General features: G+C 37.1%; 1 protein-coding gene across 3 annotated transcripts in view; it reads right to left on the bottom strand.

Moving 5' to 3' along the window:
- RPGRIP1L (RPGRIP1 like) overlaps window positions 1–26,106 on the bottom strand; it is a 98,300-nt gene that overhangs the window by 13,786 nt on the left and 58,408 nt on the right. The window contains exons 18-23 of one of the 3 annotated variants that reach the window (XM_043898483.1): window positions 24,226–24,416; window positions 23,994–24,074; window positions 22,434–22,535; window positions 21,428–21,590; window positions 20,158–20,231; window positions 4,791–4,974 (exon numbers count right to left, since the gene is read on the bottom strand). In XM_043898483.1, the coding sequence (XP_043754418.1) occupies window positions 4,791–4,974; window positions 20,158–20,231; window positions 21,428–21,590; window positions 22,434–22,535; window positions 23,994–24,074; window positions 24,226–24,416 (795 nt within the window). Of the gene's footprint in view, window positions 1–4,790; window positions 4,975–14,623; window positions 14,726–20,157; window positions 20,232–21,427; window positions 21,591–22,433; window positions 22,536–23,993; window positions 24,075–24,225; window positions 24,417–26,106 lie in introns of those variants that run through there. The other 2 variants (XM_043898485.1, XM_043898486.1) reach the window with 2 other exon arrangements.

Consider the following 26,106-nt stretch of genomic DNA (forward strand, 5'->3'; position numbering starts at 1 on the left):
GTATTTTGTAATAACCTCTAAGGGGAAAAGAAGCTGAAAAAGAAATATATATATATCTGTATGTGTGTATGTAACTGCATCACTGTACACCTAAAACTAACATACAACACTGTACAACTATACTTGAAAAAAAAAATTCCTTTTTGGAAAAACTCCAGCTGCTCCCTGAAAAGTCTGGTTCTCCGAAAGTGCACCAAGTGAGAAGTGCGGCTTCCCGCTCGTGTGAGTGAGGAGCTCCATCTATTCTGATGGTTCTTAGTCTTCAATGTGCATCAGGATCCCTGCAGGGTGTGACAGAATGCAGATGGCTAGGCTCACCTTCAACTTCTAACTCCGTAGGTGTGGGGAAGGCCTGAGAACCTGCATGTCTAACATCTTCCCAGCTGCTGGCCAGGATACCATTGAGAACCAAGGTTTAGACCCTTGGTTGACTTTTGAAATCAGCTCCTTTGCCTGGTTTCTGAAAAGGATCAGAAACTAGAAAACATTTTTTTTTGTGTGTGTTAAACATGTGGGAGACACTTAGGTTAATACCTCTAATCAGGTTATGATCCCAAGAATATCCATTTGATATTCTGAATTAGGTGGGTTAAAAAAAAAAAATCTACATTTCGAAACTTAAAATATCCATTAAAAAGCAATCCTGGTGATTATGAAATGAATCTGAACTCTCCAAAAGTTAAGATAATTACCTTTCATTCTCATCAGAAGCCACATGGGTTTAGGATTTGCTACAATTTGACATAAATTTAGTGAAAGGATGTGCCTCAAAAAAGATACAAACCAGTAGTCCAAACACTTGAGGTGATCTTGAATTCTCTACCATTAAAAACACAACCCACGTATAGGTATAACTGACTCACTTTGCTGTAGAGCAGAAACTAACAGAACATTACAAAGCAACTATACTCCAATAAAAAACAAAAACAAATCAGAAAACTACATCCCTCACATCTGCAGGTTGGGGAAATCCCTATTTTCTTTAGCAATCTTATTTGGCAGAAGAAATGCAGATAGTTTAATTATATGAGGGGGCTTCCCAGGTGGCATTAGTGGTAAAGAACCCACCTGCCAATGCAGGAGACATAAGAGATGCAGGTTCGACCCCGGGTCTGGAAGATCCCCTCAAGGAGGGCACAGCAACCCCCTCCAGTATTCTTGCCTGGAGAATCCCATGGACAGAGGCACCTGGCAGGCTAAGGGTTGATAACCTTGAATCTCAACTTTTGTATTAAAGTATTATCTCCCCTCAGTCCTTATCTTTGCCAGGTTTTTCCTCCCATTAGTAACAAAATCTAAGGTTCTGCATCCTTTGCATCTTCTGAATTAAACTTTAATTGTTCCAACAGATAGACTGTTCAGTGCTCAGAGACTAAAGGCCTAGATCTGTATAAGACTCATAAAAACTTTGGACGATTTCATTAATCTTTTTTCCTTCCCACTGTCAACTCTCTAGAAGATGTTATTCAGCCCAGACAACATTCTTTAGATCTACCATTAATCTTATTTTTTTTAACCAAACTATTCTCTTGCTCTCTCAGCACTCTCCAAGTAAAATTTTCAAGCCCAATAAAATACAACTTTTGTTTTTGCTACCGATGTCTAGCAAGTTAATTCAACTTTGATTCTTTTTTTTCCCCCTAGTGTTAGTAGCCTTAAAAAAAGATCTATTTTGTGTATGTGAAACTGGTACTAACACCTCTTAATAAAGACTGAATTAGGCTATGAATAATCCTGGGGATCACTAGTCTAAACCTCTCATTTTATGTACCTAATTCAGGCCTCAGTATACAAATCCCTTCTGAGTAGATTCAAGTCACACTGCAGAGTAAGATCATCGCAAGGTTCAGGTCACCTCTCAACTGGTATGGTGTTCAAACAGGAGACAGCATGCACTAGTTGGCCTTTAAATTTTGTCTCAGTTAAAGAGTCAGTTTGGAAATAAAACTACTTTCATTAACATTTAATAAGGTTTGGAAAATGTAAGGCTACATTATATTGACCTTTTATATCAAGTAACAAGTGAATGCTAAATCGTTACAATAATTAGATGAATAAGAGAAGTTATTTATGAAGCAAAGATTCAAGGAGATTCTCCTACAAGGAAGGAGATGCAAACATAATAATTTAAAAATAAGCACTTTCAATATGCCCTCCTTAAGTGAAAAATAAGCCTTCTACAAGGTTAATAATAATTATTTCTCAAATTTTCTGATCATCTAGGACTTATAGATGTAAAACAGCATTAATTTGCTTCTAAGCCCAAAGTACATTTCTCTCCCTTTCCACCATATAAATATCCTTAAAATTCTTTTCAATTAATCTTGAAAATTCTATATAGTCAAAACTCAATAGGTAGAAACAGAAGCTGCAGAAAAGTATAGTAAATACTTCTAATGAGTTCAATTCTAATAGATTACTGGTTTTCTTGTTGCTGTCAGGTGACTATTAATAATTCATCAGAAATACTAAAATACCAATTAGTTAGTAGTGTATCTTGTAGTAAAAGGAAAATATCAAAAAAAACAAAAACAAATCAATGCCAACTAACCAACCTGAAGTGCGTGAAAATCACTTAGTCGTGTTCGACTCTTTGCGACCGCGTGGACTATACAGTCCATGGAATTCTCCGGGCCAGGATACTGGAGTAGGTGGCCATTCCCTTCTCCAGGGGATCTTTCCAACCCAGGGATCCAGCCCAGGTCTCCTGCATTGCAGGTGGATTCTTAACCAGCTGAGCCACGAGGGAAGCCCGAGAATACTGGAGTGTTGTAGCCTATCCCTTCTCCAGCGGATCTTCCTGACCCAGGAATCGAACCAGGGTCTCCTGCATTGCAGGTGGATTCTTTCCCAACTGAGCTATCACAGGGAAGCCCCAACCTAGCAACTGACAAAAAGTCCAGACAGACCTAGGTCATCATGTGAGACTGAACAAAATTCAGGAAACTTGAGCATGTACTACAGGTTTCCCCAAAGAATAACGCGCATTGCTCCTTAAGCAAATGGAAACATCTGTTGTGCTGCATGGCCAAATTTCTCAATGCATAACCAACTTCTAAAAAACAATTTTGTTGTCAGTTCAACCAAACAGTCTCCTGCTAACCTTTACAATGAGTAATAATTTAAAAAAAACAGAAGAGCTTCTCTCTTTTCTTGGGGGTACCTTCATTAAAACTAGTTCAGTAACAGTTTTTTCATTACTAATAATACTGTGATTATGGTTTACTTTTCTGATACTTTGCAGTTAAAAGATCTTTAGGAAGTGTGAGGAAGTCTTTGGAAATGTTCTGTGAGATCAGGTCAGTGGTAGGAAGGAGAAATCAGATTCTTATCCTGACCACACTACTTATTCCCCAAGTGACTTCTCAAGCTACCTCTTAATCATAGAATGATAGCATCTGAACCGGAAGGGTTCTTAGCACCTTATTCAATAGATAAAATGGGGAATCATGAAATTTAAACACCTTGCTCAAGTTCTCACAACTAGTAAGACCTGTAGATACAAGGTAGACTAGACCAGATCTCTGCATACTCATGATTACTATCTCAAGCAATGAACATGTTTTCTAAAAATGCCAGTTGCAACACAAACAAACCATGAGCATTCACAATCCTTTTGGTACAATAGCATGATTGTACATATTGATCAAAATGAAATTTATAAAACTTGTGAGAAAAAAATATTGGTGTTCAACTAGCATGAGATGGCCTGTTTTGCTAAAGATAATGTAACACTCCATCTTTCTGGTTTGTTTTAACATAGGGCTTTTGAAGAAGTTAATAAGCAGTTTTAATTTATGGTCATGGCAGCCTGGTAAGATTTTTTACTCCCCTCTAATTATACACTGATACCTACTATCTTTAAAATCATCCTAAAGTTGGTTGATCTAAGAATTTACAGAGTGCCTATTGGGTCTGTACTGGCCTAGCAGATTGTCATGTGAACTAGCTGATAGATGATAAAGCCTTAAAACAGAAAACCTGCTGGCTGCTATGAAGGGATGTGTGGGTTAAAAATGAAAAGATACTGTAAGAACTTATATCACTCAATTAAAATCCTGAACATCTAGACACTAGGAGAGATATACATGTATACTGTAAAAAAAATCTATGTGACGATACTGAGCAGAAATGTGGGAAAAAATAGGATATTCAATTGTTAAAATCATGATTTAAAAAACACTAGTACTTTTATTCCCCTTGAAATACATTTTTTTATTAAATTCAACTTTAGATGCAAGTGGCATATTTCTACTGATACTGTGATATAGCAGGAAGATCTAGAACATCTTTTCCCCACTGTTTTTGATAAAACTTTAGCATTACAGTTGTCCCTTAGTATCAAGGGGGGTTGGTTCCAGGATCCCTGCAGCTATCAACATCCAAGGATGCTCAAGTCCTTTGTATGAAATGGCATAGTATTTGCTTATAACCTGTGCACATCCTGTACACTTTAAATCATCTCTGGATTACTTATGAAACTTTATGATGTAAATAATTGCGGATGCATGGTAAGTATAATTTTTGCTTCTTGGAATTTTCTGGAATTTTTTCCCCCAGGTGTTTTCCATTGTGTTTTAGCTGAATCTGAAGATGCAGAACCCATGGACACAGAGGGCCAACTGAATTTTAAATTTAATCTCTTAATCCTTATGCTACAGGTTTGGCTTTCATTAATCTCTTCTGATAATACTTCGATGATTTTATGTGAACATTAGACAATTGTACTTTCTCGTGTTCCTTTGGCTTCCTTCACAGATAAAAGTCTATATTATAAATACCATACCTACCATTGCTATAATTATAGTAGACCCACTGGCCGCTCTTGGGTTTTGGAAGTGACACGGGTGTCTCTTCAGCGGGGAGACTGTAGAATCGGCACTCCACGAAGAGTCGCTGGATGGTGTCATCTGCAGTTACTCGGGAATCATTAAGGCTTAGGGCTATGATCTCAATCCGGATCTTTTCTGGTGGCTGTTTAAAGAGCAAAAACAAAGCACAATAAAGAAACAAAGAAAAAAATCCTTTACTCTTTTTTCACTGTCAATTTTAAATAAAACATGAAGGTACTGGCCTTCATTGATTTTTTTGGATGGTACTGTACCCTACTGTCTAGTTACACATGATAGATTATTCACGACAGAGAGAGAGAGAATGAGCTCCTAATGCCCCAGGGTTTGAAGTTAACAGTGTCATGGCAATAGGCTCCTGATTTACATTTGAGGCTATAAATACCCCCTAGTAGTCCATCAGGAGTGAAGATTATGAGATCTTCATCTCCAACTGCTTTCAGAATGACACACATCAGTTGGCCTTGATTCAAACTAGGTAGTGAAATACATGTTTATCACTGCTTTTATTTTACTCTGTGGTACCTGAGAAAGTTTTGATTATTCAAAGATCAAAGCCTGTTGAACACTTTATAGCTATTATGCTAACATAAATAACTGTATGAATCCATATTAAGTAGGGCTACAGCTCATTCTCATGTGTATTCTTCCATAACATATTTCATTTAATGAGTAATAAGTTTTCAAACAAAAGACAAATTTTTATTGAATTTAACATAATTTTCTTACAATTTATTATCTCATTTTTACAGAATTAGTGAAAAAATATATGTGTAAGTTTCATCTCAATCCTTATTTAATAGATTTCAGTGTAACAAACATTATATGTGAGTCATATGTTTCCTTGAACAATAATTTAAAACAAATAATAGACTATGACTTAAAAATTAGATCACACCAAGATAATTCCTCAGTTAAATGTTTACTCAATTTAATTTTAAATGTTTACAATTTAAAATTTGTTCTTTATTCCCCCTTACTAAATCTCTCTTTATTAAATTCAGAGGTATGCTACTGTAAATTATATAACTTAAAATAATACTAAAAATCCTGATACTAAGATCTGCTTATATAACTAACTTTTAGGAATTCATTGTCAAATGTAAATCAGTGTGTAAATTCACCATAGCAATTACTATTTTGATATTTCAAAGTATATAATATAATTAATCAAACTGAAAAGCATAAGTACCCTATTGTAAAGAATATTCCCATAAAGAACCATTTCCATTGCTGGCAAACCCCCTCAATATTTGATGAAGTAATTTTACCCCCTTCTTTCAAAAGACATTTTCTTTTATTATGTATTCTAAGACACTTTAACTAAAAACCCGAATCTGAATATTTCAATAAGGTTATTTTATTATTCAGTAGATTCATGGAAATTTTACTAGGATGACAGAGAAAATTCCACACCATTCTGTCCCCACTAACACAGGTACAAGGCTGCAGCTGGCAATATTATGAGGATTAGCATAGTATGATGAAATATTTAAAGGAAAATTTTTTCTAAAACCTAATAAATCAAATGACTGCCAAATGTCATTAAAGTGATGGTCTTTGACTTGAATATGCTTTTCATATTCAAATTTGAAAAGAAAGAGATGAAAGCCTGGAAAGGTTACTCGGTTTCAACTAATAACCTCAAGCCCTCTCTGTTCACGTGCATAAAAAATGAGTTGGCTCTATTGTCTAATCTCACTTCAGAAAAGCCCTTCTCTGCTTGCCGAGGACTAACAGAGTAACGAAAACATTTTAAATATTATTTTTCCTTAAAACGTATTGTGGTTGTCAAAACAGCATACACACAAACTATTTTATACTTCTGGTTCAACTGCAGCACAGTGCATAATTAAGTCTTTTACATAACTTGCAATTTGACAAACTTAGAATTGTTATGACAATATCATAAAACATTTCTGTGCTGTGGTTAGACCGCTTCTGCACAAAAGAATTAAAAGAAAACAGCTATCACAAAAGGAAAAGAGGTGTATACATTGTTATTTTCACATTGTGAATGAGAGGAATTTAAAATCTGGTTATCACAGAATCCAATGAAGAGACAAATTAACTTTTAAATAGCAGGGGAATCAAATTTATTTAAGTGTTTTTTTAAAAATTAATAATATATTAACTGTACAATCCCTGTATGAAAACTTGTATTACTGTCAGAATGAACTTAGGCTGTCAAATAAGACTGTATACAAAATATAGTCTACATACTAAATAAATGTAGATACTTGGATAACAAACAAACAGAACACCAAAACCAAATAAACCAAAAGAAACCCACTATATTACCCCCTCCCCCAAAAAAGCTTTAAAATTCTTTTTATGATGTCTGCCTTCTTTCTGGCCTAGATCATTTTTTCTTTTTTCTTAGTTTCCTTCCCACCTCCCCAGCCTCTTTGACTCTAGATTATGTCCTTTTCAATTCTCTAACTTAACAGAGTTATCAGTTATCATTTCTTTGCTCCTTTAAGGCTACACGAATCAACCTAAGTCCAAAAAGGGGTAAGTTCCAAACAGTATGTATCTAGGGAAGCATGCCCTGAATAAACAATTTCCAAACATTATAAATTTTGGTTAATCGGCCTGGCCAACTTCTTTTTCAACATCGGAACAATTCTGGTTCCGCTCATGCCTCTGTGAATCAAAAGTTCAACTAGATGATATGCAAAGATTCTGAAGATAAAGAAGCACCATCAACTGTGTAGCAGACAACTCCAATTTAGTGTAAAAAATGAACTCACACTCTCTCCTCTCCACCACTCTCATTCACCCTGATACTTGTTATCTCAGGTGATGACATCACCATCTACCTGGTCACCCACAACCAGGAGACCTTGGAGCCATTCTTGCAAATCTCCATTTTCACACTCACCATATCCTATAGATCATTCATTCCTGTTCCATTAACTTCCTAAATATTTCAGTGGTTCACAATGAAGATATTTCAACATTGTGTCAGCTACTGGAAATACAAAGACAAAACAAGATGTGCTTTCTTTTCTCATTTTTATCTCTAGAGAAACTTCTTCTATGTTCTCACCATGATCTGAGGAAGGAACTAATCCAACAGCTTCCTATAGTTAGAAAGTAGTTTCATAGAATGAGCAGAGGGAGGGTTTCCCAGGTGGCTCAGGGCTAAACAATCCACCTGCCAAGGCAGGAGATGCAGGTTGGATTCGTGGTTCAGGGAAGATGGCCTGGAGAAAGAAATGGCAACCCGCTTCAGTACTCTTCCCTGGGAAATCCCATGGACAGAGAAGCCTGGTGGGCTAGAGTCCATGGGGTCACAAAGGAGTTGGACACGACTTGGAGACTAAACAACAAACAACAATAATGACTACAGAATAAGTGGGGAGAAATCAGAAAGAATCACAAAAGATAACTGGTTGGTAGAGTTGTAAGCAGACAGTCGGTGGTATGAGGCTGTTTAGTTATAGAGGGACTATAGTCTTGCTGTGAGGGTGTTATGACCGACTCTTTGCGATCCCGTGGTCTGAGGCCCACCAAGCCCCTCTGTCCATGGAATTCTCCAGGCAAGAATACCGGAGTAGGTCGCCATTTCCTTCTCCAGGGGAGCTTCCCCACCCAGGGATCGAACCTGGATCTCCTGCATTGCAAGCAGATTCTTTACCATCTGAGCCACTAGGGAAGCCAGATCTTGCTGATTGTATCAGTTCACACTCAAAAAATAAATGGCTCTATGCTCATGGCTGTGAGAAGGGTAAGGCACTCCTCCGTCTGGTCCCCTGCCTGCAGCCTCAACTATTTCTCTGGTGGTAGAGTTCCTTCTCTAAAACAAATTGGTATCACCTTTCTGCTTGGAAACCCTACACTCTAGCCATTTCCCCAGACCTGTGGTGTACTGTTTATATTGCTGAGCTTTTGCATCTGAAATCTTCTCTATCAGACAAAATTCCATTTATCTGAAGCCCTGGGCCACGCATGTACTCCTTTTACGAGGGCATTGCTCCTGATTTCCAAGACTTCCTTGGTTCCCTCCTCTGGGCACTCACTGCTCTTTTCACTCACACTGGATTGCATGGATTTGTTTACGTATCTGCCTTGCCCTGTAGACTGTGAATTCCTGGAGGCCAGGACCATATCTTATTCATCTTTTGCTATTTAACATCCTCTCTAGGATCTGGCACTTAGGCTCTCAATAAATACTTAATGACATTGAGTCAAGGGAATGCTGAGGATCTTCTATATATTGGGAATATCTTTTATATATTGCCAGAAATATGTGAAGCTGCAATTACCAGTGCAGCTCCTTTAGCAAATATTGATTGTGTCTGCTACATTTTGGGAAGTTGGGGATTATTAACTGTTGAAGAACACAGAAATCTTGCCAGTCTAGATTTTAATTGAATAATACTGTTTCAAAGACCGGTCAGTTTGGTAGAATCTAGGGGTAGGGTATTGTTATTTCAGGTTCTCTGTGTTGAAAATGCTCATCATGAAATAGAGAAAAGAAAATGTTCAATTAGGTGAACTGGAAGGGATAACAATATACTGATTCACACGACAGTGACTGAAGCACAGCATTTCAGACGGATGCAGAATAAGGTCTGTTCAAGACCACTAGAGGAACCCACGCGGTCATTCCTCTGAATGACACCCTGCCCGTACAGCAGGTTAGCTAGCCAGAACAGGCTTTGGGCTTCTCACTACTTCTCAGTACATTTCCTCTCCTGTTCACCAGTTACCCTATCAGCTTCCCTAGTTAGCCAGATGTCAGCATCAGCATACAAAAAGAGCACTGAGAACTTCTGATTGTGGAGAGCAGCAGTAATAGAAATCTCTCAAATAAGAACTGCATGCAACTTCCTTTCAGTTGTCTGTATGGATGGACACTATACTTTATGTGATTGAATGATCTGGAAATGTGATGACAGCTTGCATTACTCTCAGAGAAAAAAAAAATAGAGTTCTCATGATTTTGGCTCAATTCCATTCCTGCTTCCTGACTGATGCTATAATTCTCATTTTAGGCCATATTTCTCTATAGTATTTACTTAGGCTTTTATTGGCAGGCTTACATATTTTTTTTTTTTTTTTATGTTTTACTTCAGAAGATCATGCTGAATTCTTTCTCCGGTTTCAACAATCATAGCAGCCACACTGGGGTTGGATTGTTAGGCTTCTAAAAACTTAATTCAACTTGACAGCTCTTAACTGAGAATGTCCTCTGATAAAGGTTTGGAACTTGTTTCAGTCAGTTAGATTTAAATCTCACTATTGTAGGAGATTGTATGTGAGTTTTATTTCATTCTTAATTCTTCAGCAAACAAGCATTTCTTTAACTTTTTAAACTATAAAGAGAATAATTTGACATGTTCAAGTAGTACTCAACATCTTAAACAGATTTTACTTTTTTGCTGTATCTGATTTAAATCTTTTTGTTTTTACTGTGGAAGAAATAAAATATTCCGGATTCAGGGAAAAGTGCCCCCCCTCTATTCTTTTCCCATCCTTTCTTATTTCCCCCAGAAGTAACCACTATCCTGAAGTTGCTGTGCACCATGCCCACTCATGCTTTTATATTTTCTACTATGTATGTACATATCCATCAACAACTTACTGTTTTCTGTTTTTAGATTTTATATGGATTGATACCATCATCTATGAATTATTCCGCAATTTTTTCACTCAATGCTATATTTTGAGATTTATGGTTATAATTGAAATCGAATTCATTAATATTACCTGTTGTATAGAATTCCATGTATATAATATATGTAAATTAATTTCTATTCTATTTCTCTTTTGAACTGTGGTGTTGGAGAAGACTCCTGAGATTCCCTTGGACTGCAAGGAGATCCAACCAGGCACTCCTAAAAGAAATCAGTCCTGAATGTTCATTGGAAGGACTGATGCTGAAGCTGAGACTCCAATACTTTGGCCACCTCATGCGAAGAACTGACTCATTGGAAAAGACTCTGATGCTGGGAAAGATTGAAGGCAGGAGGAGAAGGGGATGACAGAGGAGGAGATGGTTGGATGGCATCACTGACGCGATGGACATGAGTTTGAGTAAGCTCCGGGAGTTGGTGATGGACAGCCTGGTGTGCTGCGATTCATGGGGTCGCAAAGAGTCGGACATGACTGAACTGAACTGAGTCTGTTTCTCTACTGATGAACAAAATGTTTAAAACTTTTTGCAATTAAACCAATGCTGCATTGAATATCCTTTTGTTTTCTTGTGTATGTGAGTGGTTCTCTTAGAATTGCTGGGTCACAGATATGAGAAATTAACAGGATTATCAAGTTACTTTCCAAATGGTTACACAAGTTTACATGAGTATTATTTTATCGTCATAAAAATGTTTTGTGTATGTGTGTGTGTAAATAAAATAAAGCCTATGAAGAACTTGGTGCTTTATAATAATTGAGACAAAATGGAAATGGAAGGTAATGAATCTATGTCTATGACCTTTAAGAATAAAAGTTTAATTGAAGTGAGGTCTGAGACAAGCTCAAAATATTTGGTTCAAAAAGTCAAACTCAGCATTGGTACTGATAGAGTCATAAGTAAGTAGAATAGGTAGGAATGATTAGTGATTAAAGATGATTCTTATAACTTGCCTTCTTCAGGCTGGGGGGTAGGCACAAGCATCTCAGAGACTCAAAGAGTCCCCTAGACCTCATACTAGGCTCCAGAGCTTCCACTTATTAGCAATCAAATCCATTCTTCATGCGAGTTTTGGTTGAAAAGTCTTTGATTTTAAAAATAATAATAGTTCTTTGGGAGAAATAACAGTAAAGAGCACAAACTGTTAAGGTGATAATGTTTTTAACAAACAAAACAAAACAAAATCCAGTTTTCATCAGTGGCAGTAACCTTTCTTTTATCATATGTTCTGTTAAAACATACTGTGTTGAACAAATAATATAAATAGTAAAAACTTCAGTGTTGGAGATCAAAATGATGCTGAGGTTAAGAACGTTTATTTTTAGAACATTGTCTCCTTATATACCATGAAAATTACTGTATCTATAATGGTCAGCAAATTACAGAAGCTTGTTACCACATGTTCTAAAGCAATGGTTGGAATATTTTTTCCTAATACACCTGAGGGATACGACAGTCTCCATCATAAACTGTGGCTTACTATGGCAGTACTGTGAAGAAGGGAAGAATTTTTAAAATGACCCTCAATTTCAGGTGATTTTGATATGCCATTGCACTTTAAACATCATTGAGAACAGATGTGATAAAATAGTGACTCTCAATTTTGGCTGCCTACTAGTATCACTCAGGGAGCTTTAAAGAAAATTCTGGTCTAACTGATTTGAGTGAAGCCTGGGCCTTGGCATTTAAATGTGCTCCCTATGTGGTTCTAACATGTAGCCATGGTGAGAAGTACCGCCTTTCCCTAAAGAGGTGGTTGTCAAATTTCAGCATACCCCAGGACAGCATGAAAGAGCTGACAAGACAGATTGCTGGGCTCCCAACTCAGAGTTTCATTAGGTCTAGCGTGGGGTCCAAGAATTTGCATCACTCACAAATTCTCAGGTCATGCTGATGCTGCTAGTCTGAGGACCACACTTGGGAAATCCATGGCTCTAAACCAGAAAAGACTCACCCTCTATGTATTGACCCTCTCTAAGACATTTATAGAAAAGCTTCTACAACTCTACAACTCATATTAAACTATTCTTCAGTTATTAGTTAACATTTTATTAAACTATTCTTCAGTTGTGAGTTAACATTTTAGTACACAATTAGCTAACAAATTATTCCCTGTTTAGAAGCAGTCTATGCGTGTGTGCGTGCTCAGTCGCTTCAGCTGTGTCTGACTCTGTGTGACCCCATGGACTGTAGCCCGCCAGGCCCCTCTGTCCATGGGATTCTCCAGGCAAGAATACTGGAGTCAGTTGCTGTGCCCTCCTCCAGGGGATCTTCCCGACCCAGGGATCGAACCCACCTCTCCTGAATTGCAGCTGGATTCTTTATCGCTGAGCCAGTAGGGGAGGCCAGAAGCAGTCTATACTCATCACTAAAAATAATTCAACAATATAAATTCTAGAAAGTAAAATATCAAAGTTCCTCGTTTCCTCCCATTCCCTAACTTAGGAGTTGGCAGATGTTTCTTTCCGGTAAAGGCCAGATAGCAAATATTTTTTGCATGGCAGGCTATAATGGTCTCTGGTGGCAATACTCAACGCTGCTCTTGTACATGAACAGGCCACAGATAACCTGTAAATGATTGGTGTGGTGTGTCCCAATAAGACTTTATTTACAAAAACAAGTAGAGGGCTGGATTTGACACATGGGTTAATGTTTGCTGACTCTTGCCCAGACCCATGCCCCAGAGATACTGCAGTACAATGTTTTGATTATATACTTTAAAACATTTTCTTTGCTTGTGTGTGCTCATGTCTGACTCTTTGCAACCCCACGGACTGTAGCCTGCCAGGCTCCTCTGTCCATGGGATTTCTCTGCCAACAATACTGAAGTGGGTTGCCATTTCCTCCACCAGGGCAGATCTTCCCAAACCATGGATTGAACCCATGTCTCCTGCTTCTCCTGCATTGGCAGGTAGATTCTTTACCACTGAACCACCTGAGAAGCCTTTCCTTTGCTTACACGAACCCCAATGTTAGATCTGTTTGCTCATATAAAAATACATAAGCATGTATGTACAAATATATCTTTTTATTCGCTTTTAAAATGGAATCATCAGTGATATAATTTCTTACTCATTAGTTTGACAAAAAGTGTGATGTCAGAAAACAGTAATTTTCACACATTATGTATAAAAACATTTCAGCTGGAAGTGTTTATATTGGCAAAAACTGATAGAAACCAAAGGGTCCATGAAAAGGCACTTATTTAAATAAATAAAGTTTAGCTATACAATGTAATATTATGCACATGTGTAAAGAAGTAGAGTATACTGCTATATACTATATATAGTATATACTACATACTATACATACAGTATATATACTAGTATATACTATACTGCTCTATGTAGCAGTATATAGTTCATGGTATATCAGCAAGAGATAATTAAGCTGCAAAATATTAAAAATAAGTTTAAAAGCACCTAATATCAGGAGAGTAACACAGCACGTTTGGCTGGGTAGCTAGGCTCCCGTATGTAAACGGTGGGAGGGTGTGCTTCACCCACTGACGGGTGCCGTGCTGACTCTGAACTTAATCACTTTCAATAGAGGAATGCCAACAGGAGTGAATCATGCATTCTGTCTTTTGCAAAAGCTTTAAAACAGTTTCGCTGGACATCAACACTGTGATTGCCTGCTCACTTTGTTCACGAGAACCTGGCTTCCAGGTGGAACTGCATTTTAATCCGATTGACTATGGCAGCTTTTACAAAACTGCCGTTAGTTAGGAATGGAGAAAGATGTAAACACGCATTGCACAGAAAAGAGCGTTGCTGTTTTAGCCTGTGATTTCTCATCCTCACCTGTGGGCACACCTTAAGAAATCTGTGAGTTGAAGGCAACGCATTTAGTTGTGAAAACTGAACGATGCACTGCTTAAATGGTGAAAATTAGAAATAATGTGAAAGAAGGATTTATAATTCTTTTTTTCTTAATGCCATGGCAGATGCAAATTTTCAGTTTTGATATCTATTTTGAGGACCTAAAACAAGGCTTTTAATCAATGTATTATACATCAAATTGATACTGTTAACTTCTGATTATTCAAATTAATAAAATATTCATAGAGCAATGTCCAAAGTTTTACATTTCTCAGACTCCCTCCCCACCCCCACCCCCATTAATTATCATGCCTAGAAGCTTTTTAGTAAAAGCAGCAGTCATCAGGCTGACGGAATCTGACAGGCCAGCAAGGCCCAATTACACTGGTGCTCTGTGGCACTTTGATGTCCTGGAAACGAAGAGAGATAGGGGCAAATTGGGTAGCACATTATGTTAATGACTTGATTTAATCCAGCCACTAAACTTTATGTAGCCTGTTAAAAAAGATGCTAACACTAATTATGCCACTTTGGAAAGGAAAGGAGGGGACAAGCATTTCATTCTGACAAAGTGAAGCTCATAAATGTTGTAAATGAAATGAAACAAAATGAAGTAATCTATGATTAATTATACATCACAGACATGAAGAAAAGAGGAAGAACCGAGTAATATGTCTAAGTCCTGGGAAATCTGTTAGATTCCTTTTAAGGATCGACATTTCTAAAAAGTAACTATGAGCTGTCAGATTCTGTAACATGAAAAAAAGAAACGGAATGATCTTAAGTTGCTTACATAGTGCAGGCGATGACTGAAATTCAGAGTGTAATTGGCATAAATGATTTTTATCTAGGACACTACTTTTAGTCTCAATTTGGTGACATTATAGCTATAGGTAAAGGCAATTTAAAACATTTCTACACAGTGGAGATAACCAGAGTAGGGTTAATTACCTTTTAACTAATCTCTGTGCCTCTATTCTTTGTACTATTGATAACAAGATCTTTTAAAATGTGATTTAAGAGTGTAAGCTCCCCAAAAGCAAGAGACTTATTTCTCTTACTGCTAAATTCCCAGTCCCTAGAACAAGAGTGGGGACACAGTAAATGCTTACTGACTACACCTGTTTAATGAGTGAGTGATCATCCTCCTCCCTTAAAAATCTTCACTGGCTGCTCATAGAACATCAGGATAGATTTCAGCTTCCTCAGCTGATATACAGAGGCCTCAATGCTCTGGACAGGCCTATTGTTTCAGCATCTTCTCCTGGGGCTCCCCCTGTGTGCCTAGGCTTGGCCCAACCTAAAACCATTCTGACTCTGAGAATAAGCCATGTTCTCTGCACTCTCTCAAAGTCTCATGCTTTTTATTCCTTTGGGCTATAATGACTCTCCTTTGCTTTCACTAACTCTTAATCATCTTCCACAGTTGGCTCAGGCTTCACTAACTCTAGGAAGCTATCCCTGATGAGGATCCCTCATGCTGAGTTAGGCACCCCTCTTGAATGTTCTCAGAGCAGTTGTGCATTCCAGTCTCCCAGCACCGACCTCTGCACTATAAATGTATTTCCCCTAGAATGTAAATTTTTGGAAGCCATGGATTGCTTCTTGTATGACACACAGTAGATGCTAATGAATGAACAGTTGTGAGAACTAAAGGAGATATTACATATTAGCCATTCAGTAATACCTTCCCTTCCAAAGAGAGCTATTATAATAGTGTCCTGAGATTTCTACCTGAAGCAGTTCTGAAAGAGGAGATGTAAGAAGAAATTAAGGAGCCACAAAAGTTTTTATGCTTAAAAAGTGAATATCAGCAGTGGGACAAAATGACATCCTGGGTCTCCTGGTATCAAGCACTGAAAAGGACACAGCATTGCCTCTGTAGGATTCCCACCCAAACACATAAGCTGAATCCAATTAGGGGAGAAATCACACAGATTCAAACTGAAGGACATTTCACAACATAAATGGCCTGCGTTCTTAGAAAAAGTCAATGTTATGAAAGACTAACTCCATGGAAGGCTGAGGAACCATTACGGATTGAAGGAGGCCAAAGGGGCGTGACAACTAAATGCAATGTGTGATCTAGATTTGATCCTGGACCAGGTTAATAACTTGCTATAAGTGATAATACAGGGACAACCTGCAAAATCTTACTAAGAATTGTAGATTAGATAATAGTATTGTATTATTATTCTGAAGTATTTAGGGATAAAGGGGCATGATTTCTGCAACTATCAAATGATTCACTACAATTATGTATGTAAAAATGTGTGTATATAATGCATACATACATGTATGTATATAGGAGAGAGAATAGAAATGATTTTGAGTGTAGCAAACATTAACAACTGATGAATCTGAGTGAAATGTATTCAGGAGTTCTTTGTACCACTTTTGCAATCTTTACAAAGACAAAGGTTCCATGACTGGTATTAAATGATTTGCAAAAGGAGCACACAGAAGAATTGGTACAATCACTAGAAAATGCTGTATTTCACCATTATGATCATCTCCTGAGGTTTGTTCCTGTGTTCAAAGATTATACTATTTTACTGTATTTGTTATATAATTTAATAAAACTAAATTTCACCTATTAACATAAGGTACTGGTCAGTACCTTCTACTAAACGTAGAATTTGAAAAACCACACGGGAACTTGATTAATGGCTACCAAGGCTTTGCACTGCTTAGAAGAGCTGGTTGCTTGAAACAATAATTCACACTTCTGAGATGGCATCAAAAATCATTATAGGACGTTGCATTTTGGTAGTGAAGGTTGTTATTAGGCTGTAGCAAAGTAACACAATTTACTTTTCTGGAAGTAATAAGGAAAAAATGCAATTTACTCCAAAGGAAAAATATATGTGTACATTAGAATTAGTTGAATATTTTAGAGGAATAGCTCTTTCATCAAACTTCTTTGTTAAATTAAATTCTTTATTCTTAGTTAAGAGCACTGTACAACTGCACTGAGATGCTAGCAATGCTGTCAGTATACACACGATTCCACTGAAAAGTCTGATACAGGACTTCTCAGCCTCAGCACTACTGACGTTTTGGGCCAGACAGGTCTTTGCTGTGGGGCCTGAGCTTTGCAGCAGGTTAAGCAGCAACCCTGACTTCCATCCACTAGATGCCAGTAGTCGTCCCTCCCACGGCGACAACCAAAAACACCTCCAGACGTTGCCAAAATGCATCCCTCCTGTGGAAAACTGCCCCGGGTGGAAATCTCTGGTCTGAGATGATGTAATTTCAGATAACATCTTCCCATTCTTTGAAACTGACTTTTAGATGATGAATACAATGTTTAGAAAATAAACTGTTGCAATGTCTCCCTAGTATCTCCTGGATAAAATCCAAAATATTTAGTCTTCTCCATCATATCTGAAACCTTCTACCCTGTTCTGCAGAAAGGCTGCTCTAGTTAGTGTATTCTTATTTCTGAAACATACTGTGCATCCCCTGCCAGCACTAACATGCACAGGACTTCGTGCTTGCTGCCATGTATCCCCATATTTGAGATGTTACAGTTAAAGTGGACACTCCTCTTCACTATGTGACTGGTTACAGCTGAATGGGTCCAAGGACCACAACTGATAAACATGGATCCAATCCAGAGGCTAGATGTAGCTGATCAGATCTTTCTCTTTGGGCTTGGGCATTTTGTGGGGCTATCTTTGGGCAAGTGAAACAGAAAAAAATCAGCTTAAAATGAGAAAAAGCAGACACAAAACTCACAAGAAAGAGGGTGGGTGAGCAGCCTATGGGCATATCCTTAATGAAGTCTACTGAAAAATCACTCCAAATTTCTCCTTCCTCTGAACTTCCTTAATTAGTGACTGTCAGCAAATCACCTTATTTCAAGGTCTCAGTTTACTTATTCAGAAAATGAGGAAGATGGGCCCCGAACAGCTTTATTCTTTAGCTCAAATATCTACTAATCATTGGTGGTATTGTCTCCTGATTGTTTTAGATTGTAATTTAACTGATGAATTAACACTTGACTTTTCATGAACACATCTTCCCAATTAGTATAATGTTTCCTGAGGGCAGGGCCAGAATGATCTATTTACCCACTTAGGGAGAAGACTTGATTACCAATTGCAGATGGTGAATCCCTGGGAATCACTGAGTTATAGTAAAAGAGATGAGTGCTGTTTGTAAATCTGCTAGAGAAATAAATCCTTTGGTACTAGTCCCTTAGGCCCTAGGACTGATTCAGTGTCTCATACTTTTATGTTCAAAGGCTAAACCATGTAAGGTATCCAAAAATCATGATGAAGTAAGCAGAGTCTTGCAGAACTACTGAGAAAGAAATGTGAAGCATGGGAGAAAGAAATATCTGAATCAAACTTGCAGGCTTACAACTCTTAAATGGAGTGTTCTTAGTAAAATGATGTGATGGTTAACTTTGTATGTCAAGTTGACTGGGCCATGAGGTATACAACTGTTTGGTCAAACATTATTCTGGGTAAGTCTATTAAGGTGTCTCTGGATGAGATTTAACATTTGAGCTGGCAGACTGAGTCAAGCGGATTACATGAGTGTGTGCTCAGTTGTGTCGGACTCTGAGAGCCCATGGACCCCTGCCAGGTTCCTCTGTCCGTGGAATTTTCCAGACAAGAATACTGGAGCAGGTTGCCATTTCCTACTCCAGAGGATGTTCTGATTCAGGAATGGAACCCATGTCTCCTGCACTGGCAGGCAGATTCTTAATCACTGTGCCATCTGGAAAACCCTAATGTGGGTGAAAGTGAAAGTGTTACTGGCTCAGTCATGTTTGACTCTTTGTGGCCCCATGGACTGTAGCCCGCCAGGCTCCTCTGTCCATGAAATTCTCCAGGCAAGAATACTGGAGAATTCCATACATCAGTACATTATACATTAAATGATATTATTATAATTAACAATCATATAACAATGATAATAAAACTTTGAACAGATGATGTATTTATCAATCATGTTTGTATTTCTCAATCACAGAAACAATGGATTTCTCTATTTTATGGAGGCACCTGTGACATCTGAAATGTTCTGTTCTATGAGCTTGTTCAGTAGAGAGATTAAGCTAAAAATGTGAGATTTTTAAGAGTTGAAATAAGTATTGCAATTCTTAAAAAAATAAAAGAATACAATTAATCATTTCAGGAAAATTAACTTGGATGAATAAAAAAGCTACCACTTTACTTACGTTTACTTTATAAAACCTTTTTTCTCCCCTGACAATGAAAAATGCTCTGGTAAGTGGGATACTTCCAATGTAAAGTAAAGTATAACTTTCTTTTCAACATTTCAATTTACATGTATACTACTTTTCAGCAGTGTGCTACAAAACAAGCAAGGTATACGTATATGAAATTACCTTCTAAGAAAGTTTAATTTTTGGACAGAATGAAATAACTTTAACAGTTTATCATGACATATTTAGATATGAACAGTTTATGAATTTACATATGTAACTTATTATAGTTTTAAAGGTAATCTCTCATTTTGGAAATTCTTTAAAATTCAGATTTGATTTAATCTATCTTTGTGTAACGGTTCTGCAAAGGAGTCAGAGGAGTCAACTGATTTGAACAAGTAACTACTGAAGCTACAGATGTTAGGTACTCTAAAACATGTAAGCAAAACTAACACTTATATGTTATGGCCCATTACATAATGAAAGTATAAATACAATTTTCTTATACTAGATGATTACTTGGATAAGATTATGATAATACATTAAATTTTTTCCAGAAATATTCTTCCTTAAGATTTTCATATATAAAGATTTATAAACTATGAATGAAAAGCAGCTTTATTTCAGAACATTTTTGGTTGATATCAGGTTACTGACCTGTTTGATATTCTTGGAGATAGGACCTGGAATAATGCACTCATCACTGTCAGAAGCTGATCTGTCTTCTTCATCTGTTAAGAAATAAAATTTTGTTGGTTTAAATCTGTTAAACCAATTACATTTGTACCCTGTGAAATAGAGAGAAATAAGCATACGTTAAAAGGATAACCATAAAAGAAAAATATGATAAATAATGTCTGAATTTTTTTAGCACTGAAGATAATTAGATTTACATTACATTTTAGTACTGACTCACTGGAAAAGACCCTGATGCTGGGAAACACTGAAGGCAGGGGGAGAAGGGGACGACAGAGGATGAGAGGGTTGGATGGGACCATCAACTTGATGGACATGAGTTTGAGCAAGCTCCAGGAGATGGTGAAGGACAGGGAAGCCTGGTATGCTGCAGTCCATGGGGTCGGAAAGAGTCGGACACAACTGAGCAACTGAACTGAACTACATTTTAGAAAAGAGAAAAGGAAATAAAAATATTGCTTGTTCAAGTATAAAATTAAAATAAAAAATTTTAAAAGGACATGATAATCATATTTTCCAACAGCCTAACCTATACTGTTGTGTAAAAAATCAAGTTATTCCTACTATTTAAAAATATTTTTAAAAGTTTTACAGTTTTTATTGCAGTAAAGTTGACATATAATAAACCACACAAATTTGTGTGCAAAATTTGTATTTACATTTTGGAAATATGTATTTTGACAAATAAATAATTCTGTGAAACCATCACCATAATTAAGATAGTGAACATGTCTATCACCCCCAATATTTCCTCATGCCCCCTGTAAAGTTTTTCCTCCTGCATCTTTCTATTTCCATTCGTCCTTCCCTAGGCAACCACTTAAATGTTTTGTCACAATAGATTAGTTTGCCTTTTCTAGATGTTTATATAAGTGAAATCATGTTGTATGTAAGTTGCTTTTCTTTCTCCATTTTAAAAAAATCAAGTCCTCTAGAATAACCCAGCTAATAGTACTGAACCCAAAGAGAATATAAAGTAATTTAAAATATAAGTTTGGCACATGGTCAGCAACAGTACTTGTGTTCCGTTGTGTTGCACTGAGTCTGAAATAAGATATGCAACAATTCCACCTGACCACACCTGACGAGATTGAACTACACCCCATCACTCCTGTCAAGAAACAGCTATCATGAAGTAGACTCATGATTAAATGACGATGTTCCATGAGGCGTGAACAGATTAAGCAAAGCAGAGTCAGGGAAATAATGGTAATTTAAAAAAGGAAGTCACCTTCTGGTTCCAGTTCTTCAGTTATTTCTGTTTCATCTTCAGAAGAAGTCAAACTTCGTTCTGCAAGTTGACCCTCAGACAGTAAAGTCACATCGTCATCTTTTCCTTGCTGCATTTTCTCAGTATTCTCTTTTACCTCATCTACACTGCTTTCCTGAGGAACCTGAAGAGGCAAAAGCACAGTGATATATTATTGCTTATATCACATTTATAGTATTCTTGCTGAAGCCCTTGAATGATAATAAAGCAAGTAAATATACTGACATGCACTTTATATTTGATTCATGAGAAAATAATCACTTAAGCTGCACAAATGAAAATACGCAGATAAATTAAAATCTGATTACAAACTAAATATTCAGAAGCATTAATCTCAAAATGAATTTTACATTATACTTTAATTTGTATGTGTATTTACTACCTACTAATCTCTGCATAATTATAACTATTACACTGGTAACATGTTGGACCTTTCTGTTCCACGGAAGTCATATAGAATGGGATCAGTGATATGATTTCTTAAAAAAAAATTTTTTTTTCGTTTTTGGCTGCACTGGGTCTTCACTGCAGTGCACGGGGCTCTCCGCTGCTGCGCGTGGGCTTTCTCTAGTTGTGGCAAGTGGAGGCTACTCTCTAGTTGTGGTGTGTAGGCTTCTGGTTGCAGTGGCTTCTCTTGTTGCAGACCACAGGCTCTACAGCGTGCAGGCTTCAGAAGTTGCGGCTCTTCATGTCAATGTATGGCAAAAACCACTACAATACTGTAAAGTAATTAGCCTCCAACTAATAAAAATAAATGGGAAAAAAAAAGTTGCAGCTCACGATCTCAGTTGCCCTGCGGCATGTGGGATCTTAGTTCCTGGACTAGGGACTGAACCTGTATCCCCTGTATTGGCAGGGGGATTCTTAACCACTGGACCACCAGGGAAGTCCCAATGATCCATGTCAAAGCAAAGACAAAGTATTTAAAAAAGAAACCTTTCAAGATAATTTTAACATAAACACATACCTCGGGAATATGTGAAACAGTTGGCATATCAATTTCTCTCTCTGGTATAAGTTCCACTTCTGGTGAAATTTCCTTCCTATCTTCAGGAAGAGTAGAGGTCTCCTTATATTAATGTGAAAATGTGCATATATGTTATTTTGTATTAAATCCTAAATCATCCTAAGACTTTTTCACACACACATACACACACACTTAGCATTTACTCTCTTAACAATTTTTATATATAACATATAGCAGTATTAATTATATTTATCATGTTGGACATTACATCTCTAATACTTATTTACACTTTACAACTGGAAGTTTGTACTTTTGACCACATTCATCCAATTCTCCCTTCCCCCATCCCCTGCTCCTGGTAACCAGAAATCTGATCTTTTTTCCTATGAGCTTTTTAAAATTTATTTTTAATTGGAGGATAACTGCTTTATAATATTGTGCTGGCTTTTGCCATACAACAGTGTGAATCAGCCACAAGCACACACGTGTCCCCTCCATCCTGAACCTTCCCGCCAACCCCTGCCCCGTCGCACCCCCTCACGGTTTTCTCAGCGCACCGGGTTGAATACCCAGTGCCCACGCAGCGGCTTCCCACTGGCTCTCTATTTAACACATGGTAGTGTATGTATGTGGTTTGAAGTATAACCGACCTGTAACACTGTGTTAGTTTTCTGTTAAATGACACAGTGATCTGATATTTCTATACATTTCAAAATGATCACTACAATAAGCACAGTGGTTAGGCTGTGTCAGCATACAAAGATACTACACAGTTACTGACTGTGTTCCCCAAATTGAACATTTCATATCCATGACCCATCCATTTTACAATTGGGCTTTGTATCTCCTAATCTCTTTTGTCTACTTTTTTCTTCCCCTCAACCCCTTAGCAACTACACTTGTTCTTTGTTTCTGTGACTATCTGTGACTATGTTTCTGTTTTGTTATGTTTGTTCATGCCTTTGGTTTTCTTTGGATAAGGTCTCTTTACCTAGATGCAGACTGAGAAGAGAAGGGGTCTAGGTGAATGAGAAGAATAAGTTAAGCTGGAGGAAAAATAGGAAAGTGTGCTATCCCAGAGGCCAAGAGAGAAAGGAGCAAGTGTTCCACTGTGCCAAAAGTTACTGGGAGCTAAGACAGGGACAGAGAACTGATCACTGGATATAGCAAAGTGAGAGTCACTGTGGCCTGAGCAAGAGTGACTTTAATGATGAAAAGCTTTACTAGTGTGAGCAAGGAACAGTTTGAGGAAAGGGAGACAGAACTAAGACAACTTTTTGAAGAGTTTTGTTCTGTTTTGCTTTATGGTAAGTGGGGAAAGAGGACTGGGGGTGATATCTGGAGAGAGACATGGGGCCAACGGAAGATTCAGATCAAGAGTAAGATTGTTTAACATTTACACCCAGTGCCAATTACAAAGGTAAAATTATAAAGGAAGAAGAAGTGTTTTATTTACCTGTTTCCATTTAATCAGGTAGGGTATACTACTCATTTATTTCAAATATTTGTTATGTGGGACAAGGGTGGGGGGAAGCAGTATTTTGAATGTTTACTACTTACATAATGCTGATGTGGTGTGATATCCATAAAAGATACCTTCTTATCTTTAGGTGTTAAACGTCTTGGTTTAGGTGTTGGTGCCTAAGATAAACCAACATGTCAAACTGAGCATAATGAACATACTTTTCAGATTTCTTTTCTCTTTTATGTGGCTATTTATTAAGGAATAATAATAATAATTATGTAGGAATAATAATAATTTTATAGGAAATTCAAAGTCACTGTTACTCACTACAATAGGTGCACTAACAGAGGATGTTGGAGGTAGTCTTTGAACAACCTCTGACTCTTCTTTGTGTATGACATTTCCTAAGTCTTCAGTAGTTATAGAACCACTTGGTGGAAGGTAAGCAAATTTCCATTTCAATATAACATGAATGGTTCCGGCAGGATGCTTTTTATCATCTGTTAACTCAAATATTCCTGTCAAATTACAAAAATATAATTGTAATTAATGCTAGAGGGAAGTTTTATTACCATAAGAATTAAAGAACAGCAAAAAGAAACTACCCACAACTTTAAAAATAAACTTAGCTTTTACTCACAACTCAAATGGCTTAAGAGAATAAAATAAGACAAAAGGATCTATGACAGGTTCATTTCTCAAGCACACTGCTTTTAAAAGTTAAGACCTCACAGATAATACTGATTCAAAGAGGAGAAAATTGACTTATAAATATTTTAATTCATTGAAATTAAATTCAGAGATTCTTCAGAATTTTTAGTCTTCTTCCAAGATATTATGTGGGTTATAACTCAAATAAGAACCTTCATTTTGACTTGATATTCTTGTGTCTCTGTAGAAAAATACATTAAAACTTCAAAATTTATCTATATATAATACATAATAATGTATATATCCTAAGGAGTCCTTATATTACTACATTATTCTATTATAATTTTAAATATATTTTACTGGGATCTGTTAAATCATTCCAAATTAATAGTAGCACACAAAAAATGTCTAGAAAATAAACAAACCACCCAAAACATAAAGTATCACCTAGCTGAATATGTAATACTGAGTCACACATTTTAATCGTTATACTAGAGTTTTCAATATGAAAATCCCTGACTTGGAAAAAAACTCTATATTGCAAGCATAACTTTTGTTTACTTGGTTCTCAAGTGTTTGACACTTCTTCTAATGGCTGGCTAGGAAAAACTAAACAACTCTAGACTTTAGGTAGAAAAAAAGGAATACAGGGAGGTGAGAAACTTCTATTATAGGCACAGGTGAGACATACGGAATGGTTGAGTGAAGAGATCAGTAAATATTTTCCACAAAAAGCAATGGTAATACTGCATAAAATGATAAAAAATATTCATTTAAGAACTCCAGAAATTGATCAAAGGTATACAACAAATTAACAAGCACTTGTTCAAGAAAATCTACTGAACCTCAGTAAGAACAATAGGAGTCAGAAAAGACTCTAGTAAGCTACTTGGCAAATAGATGGGGAAAAAAGGGAAACAATGACAGACTTATCACTGTGGATGATGACTGCAGTCACAAAATTAAAAGACACTTGCTCCTTGGAAGAAAAGTTATGATGAACCTAGTGGTTTAGTTGCTAAGTCGTGCCTGACTCTTGTGACCCCATGGACTGCAGCCTGCCAGGCTCCTCTGTCCATGGATTCTCCAGGCAAGAATACTCGAGTGGGTTGCTATTTCCTTCTCCAGGGGATTTTCCCAACCCAGGAATCGAACCTGGGCCTCCTGCATTGCAGGCAGATTCATCAACTAAGCTATGAGAGCTACCTGACAAACCTAGACAGTATATTAAAAAGCAGAGACATCACTTTACCAACAAAGGTCCATATAGTCAAAGCTATGGTTTTTCTAGTAGTCCTGTAGGGATGTGAGAATTGGACCATAAAGAAGACTGAGCACGGAAGAACTGACGCTTTTGAACTGTGGTGCTGGAGAAGACTGTTGAGAGTCCCTTGGACAACTAGGAGATCAAATCAGTTGATCCTAAAGGAAATCAACCCTGAATATTCACTGGAAGGGCTGATGTTGAGGCTGAAGCTCCAATATTTGACCACTCAATGGACATGAGTTTGAGCAAACTCTGGGAGATGGTGAAGGACAGGGAAGCCTGGCATGCTG

The sequence above is a fragment of the Cervus elaphus genome, chromosome 4, assembly GCF_910594005.1.
Source record: "Cervus elaphus chromosome 4, mCerEla1.1, whole genome shotgun sequence".
In the NCBI taxonomy this organism is placed as follows: domain Eukaryota; kingdom Metazoa; phylum Chordata; class Mammalia; order Artiodactyla; family Cervidae; genus Cervus; species Cervus elaphus.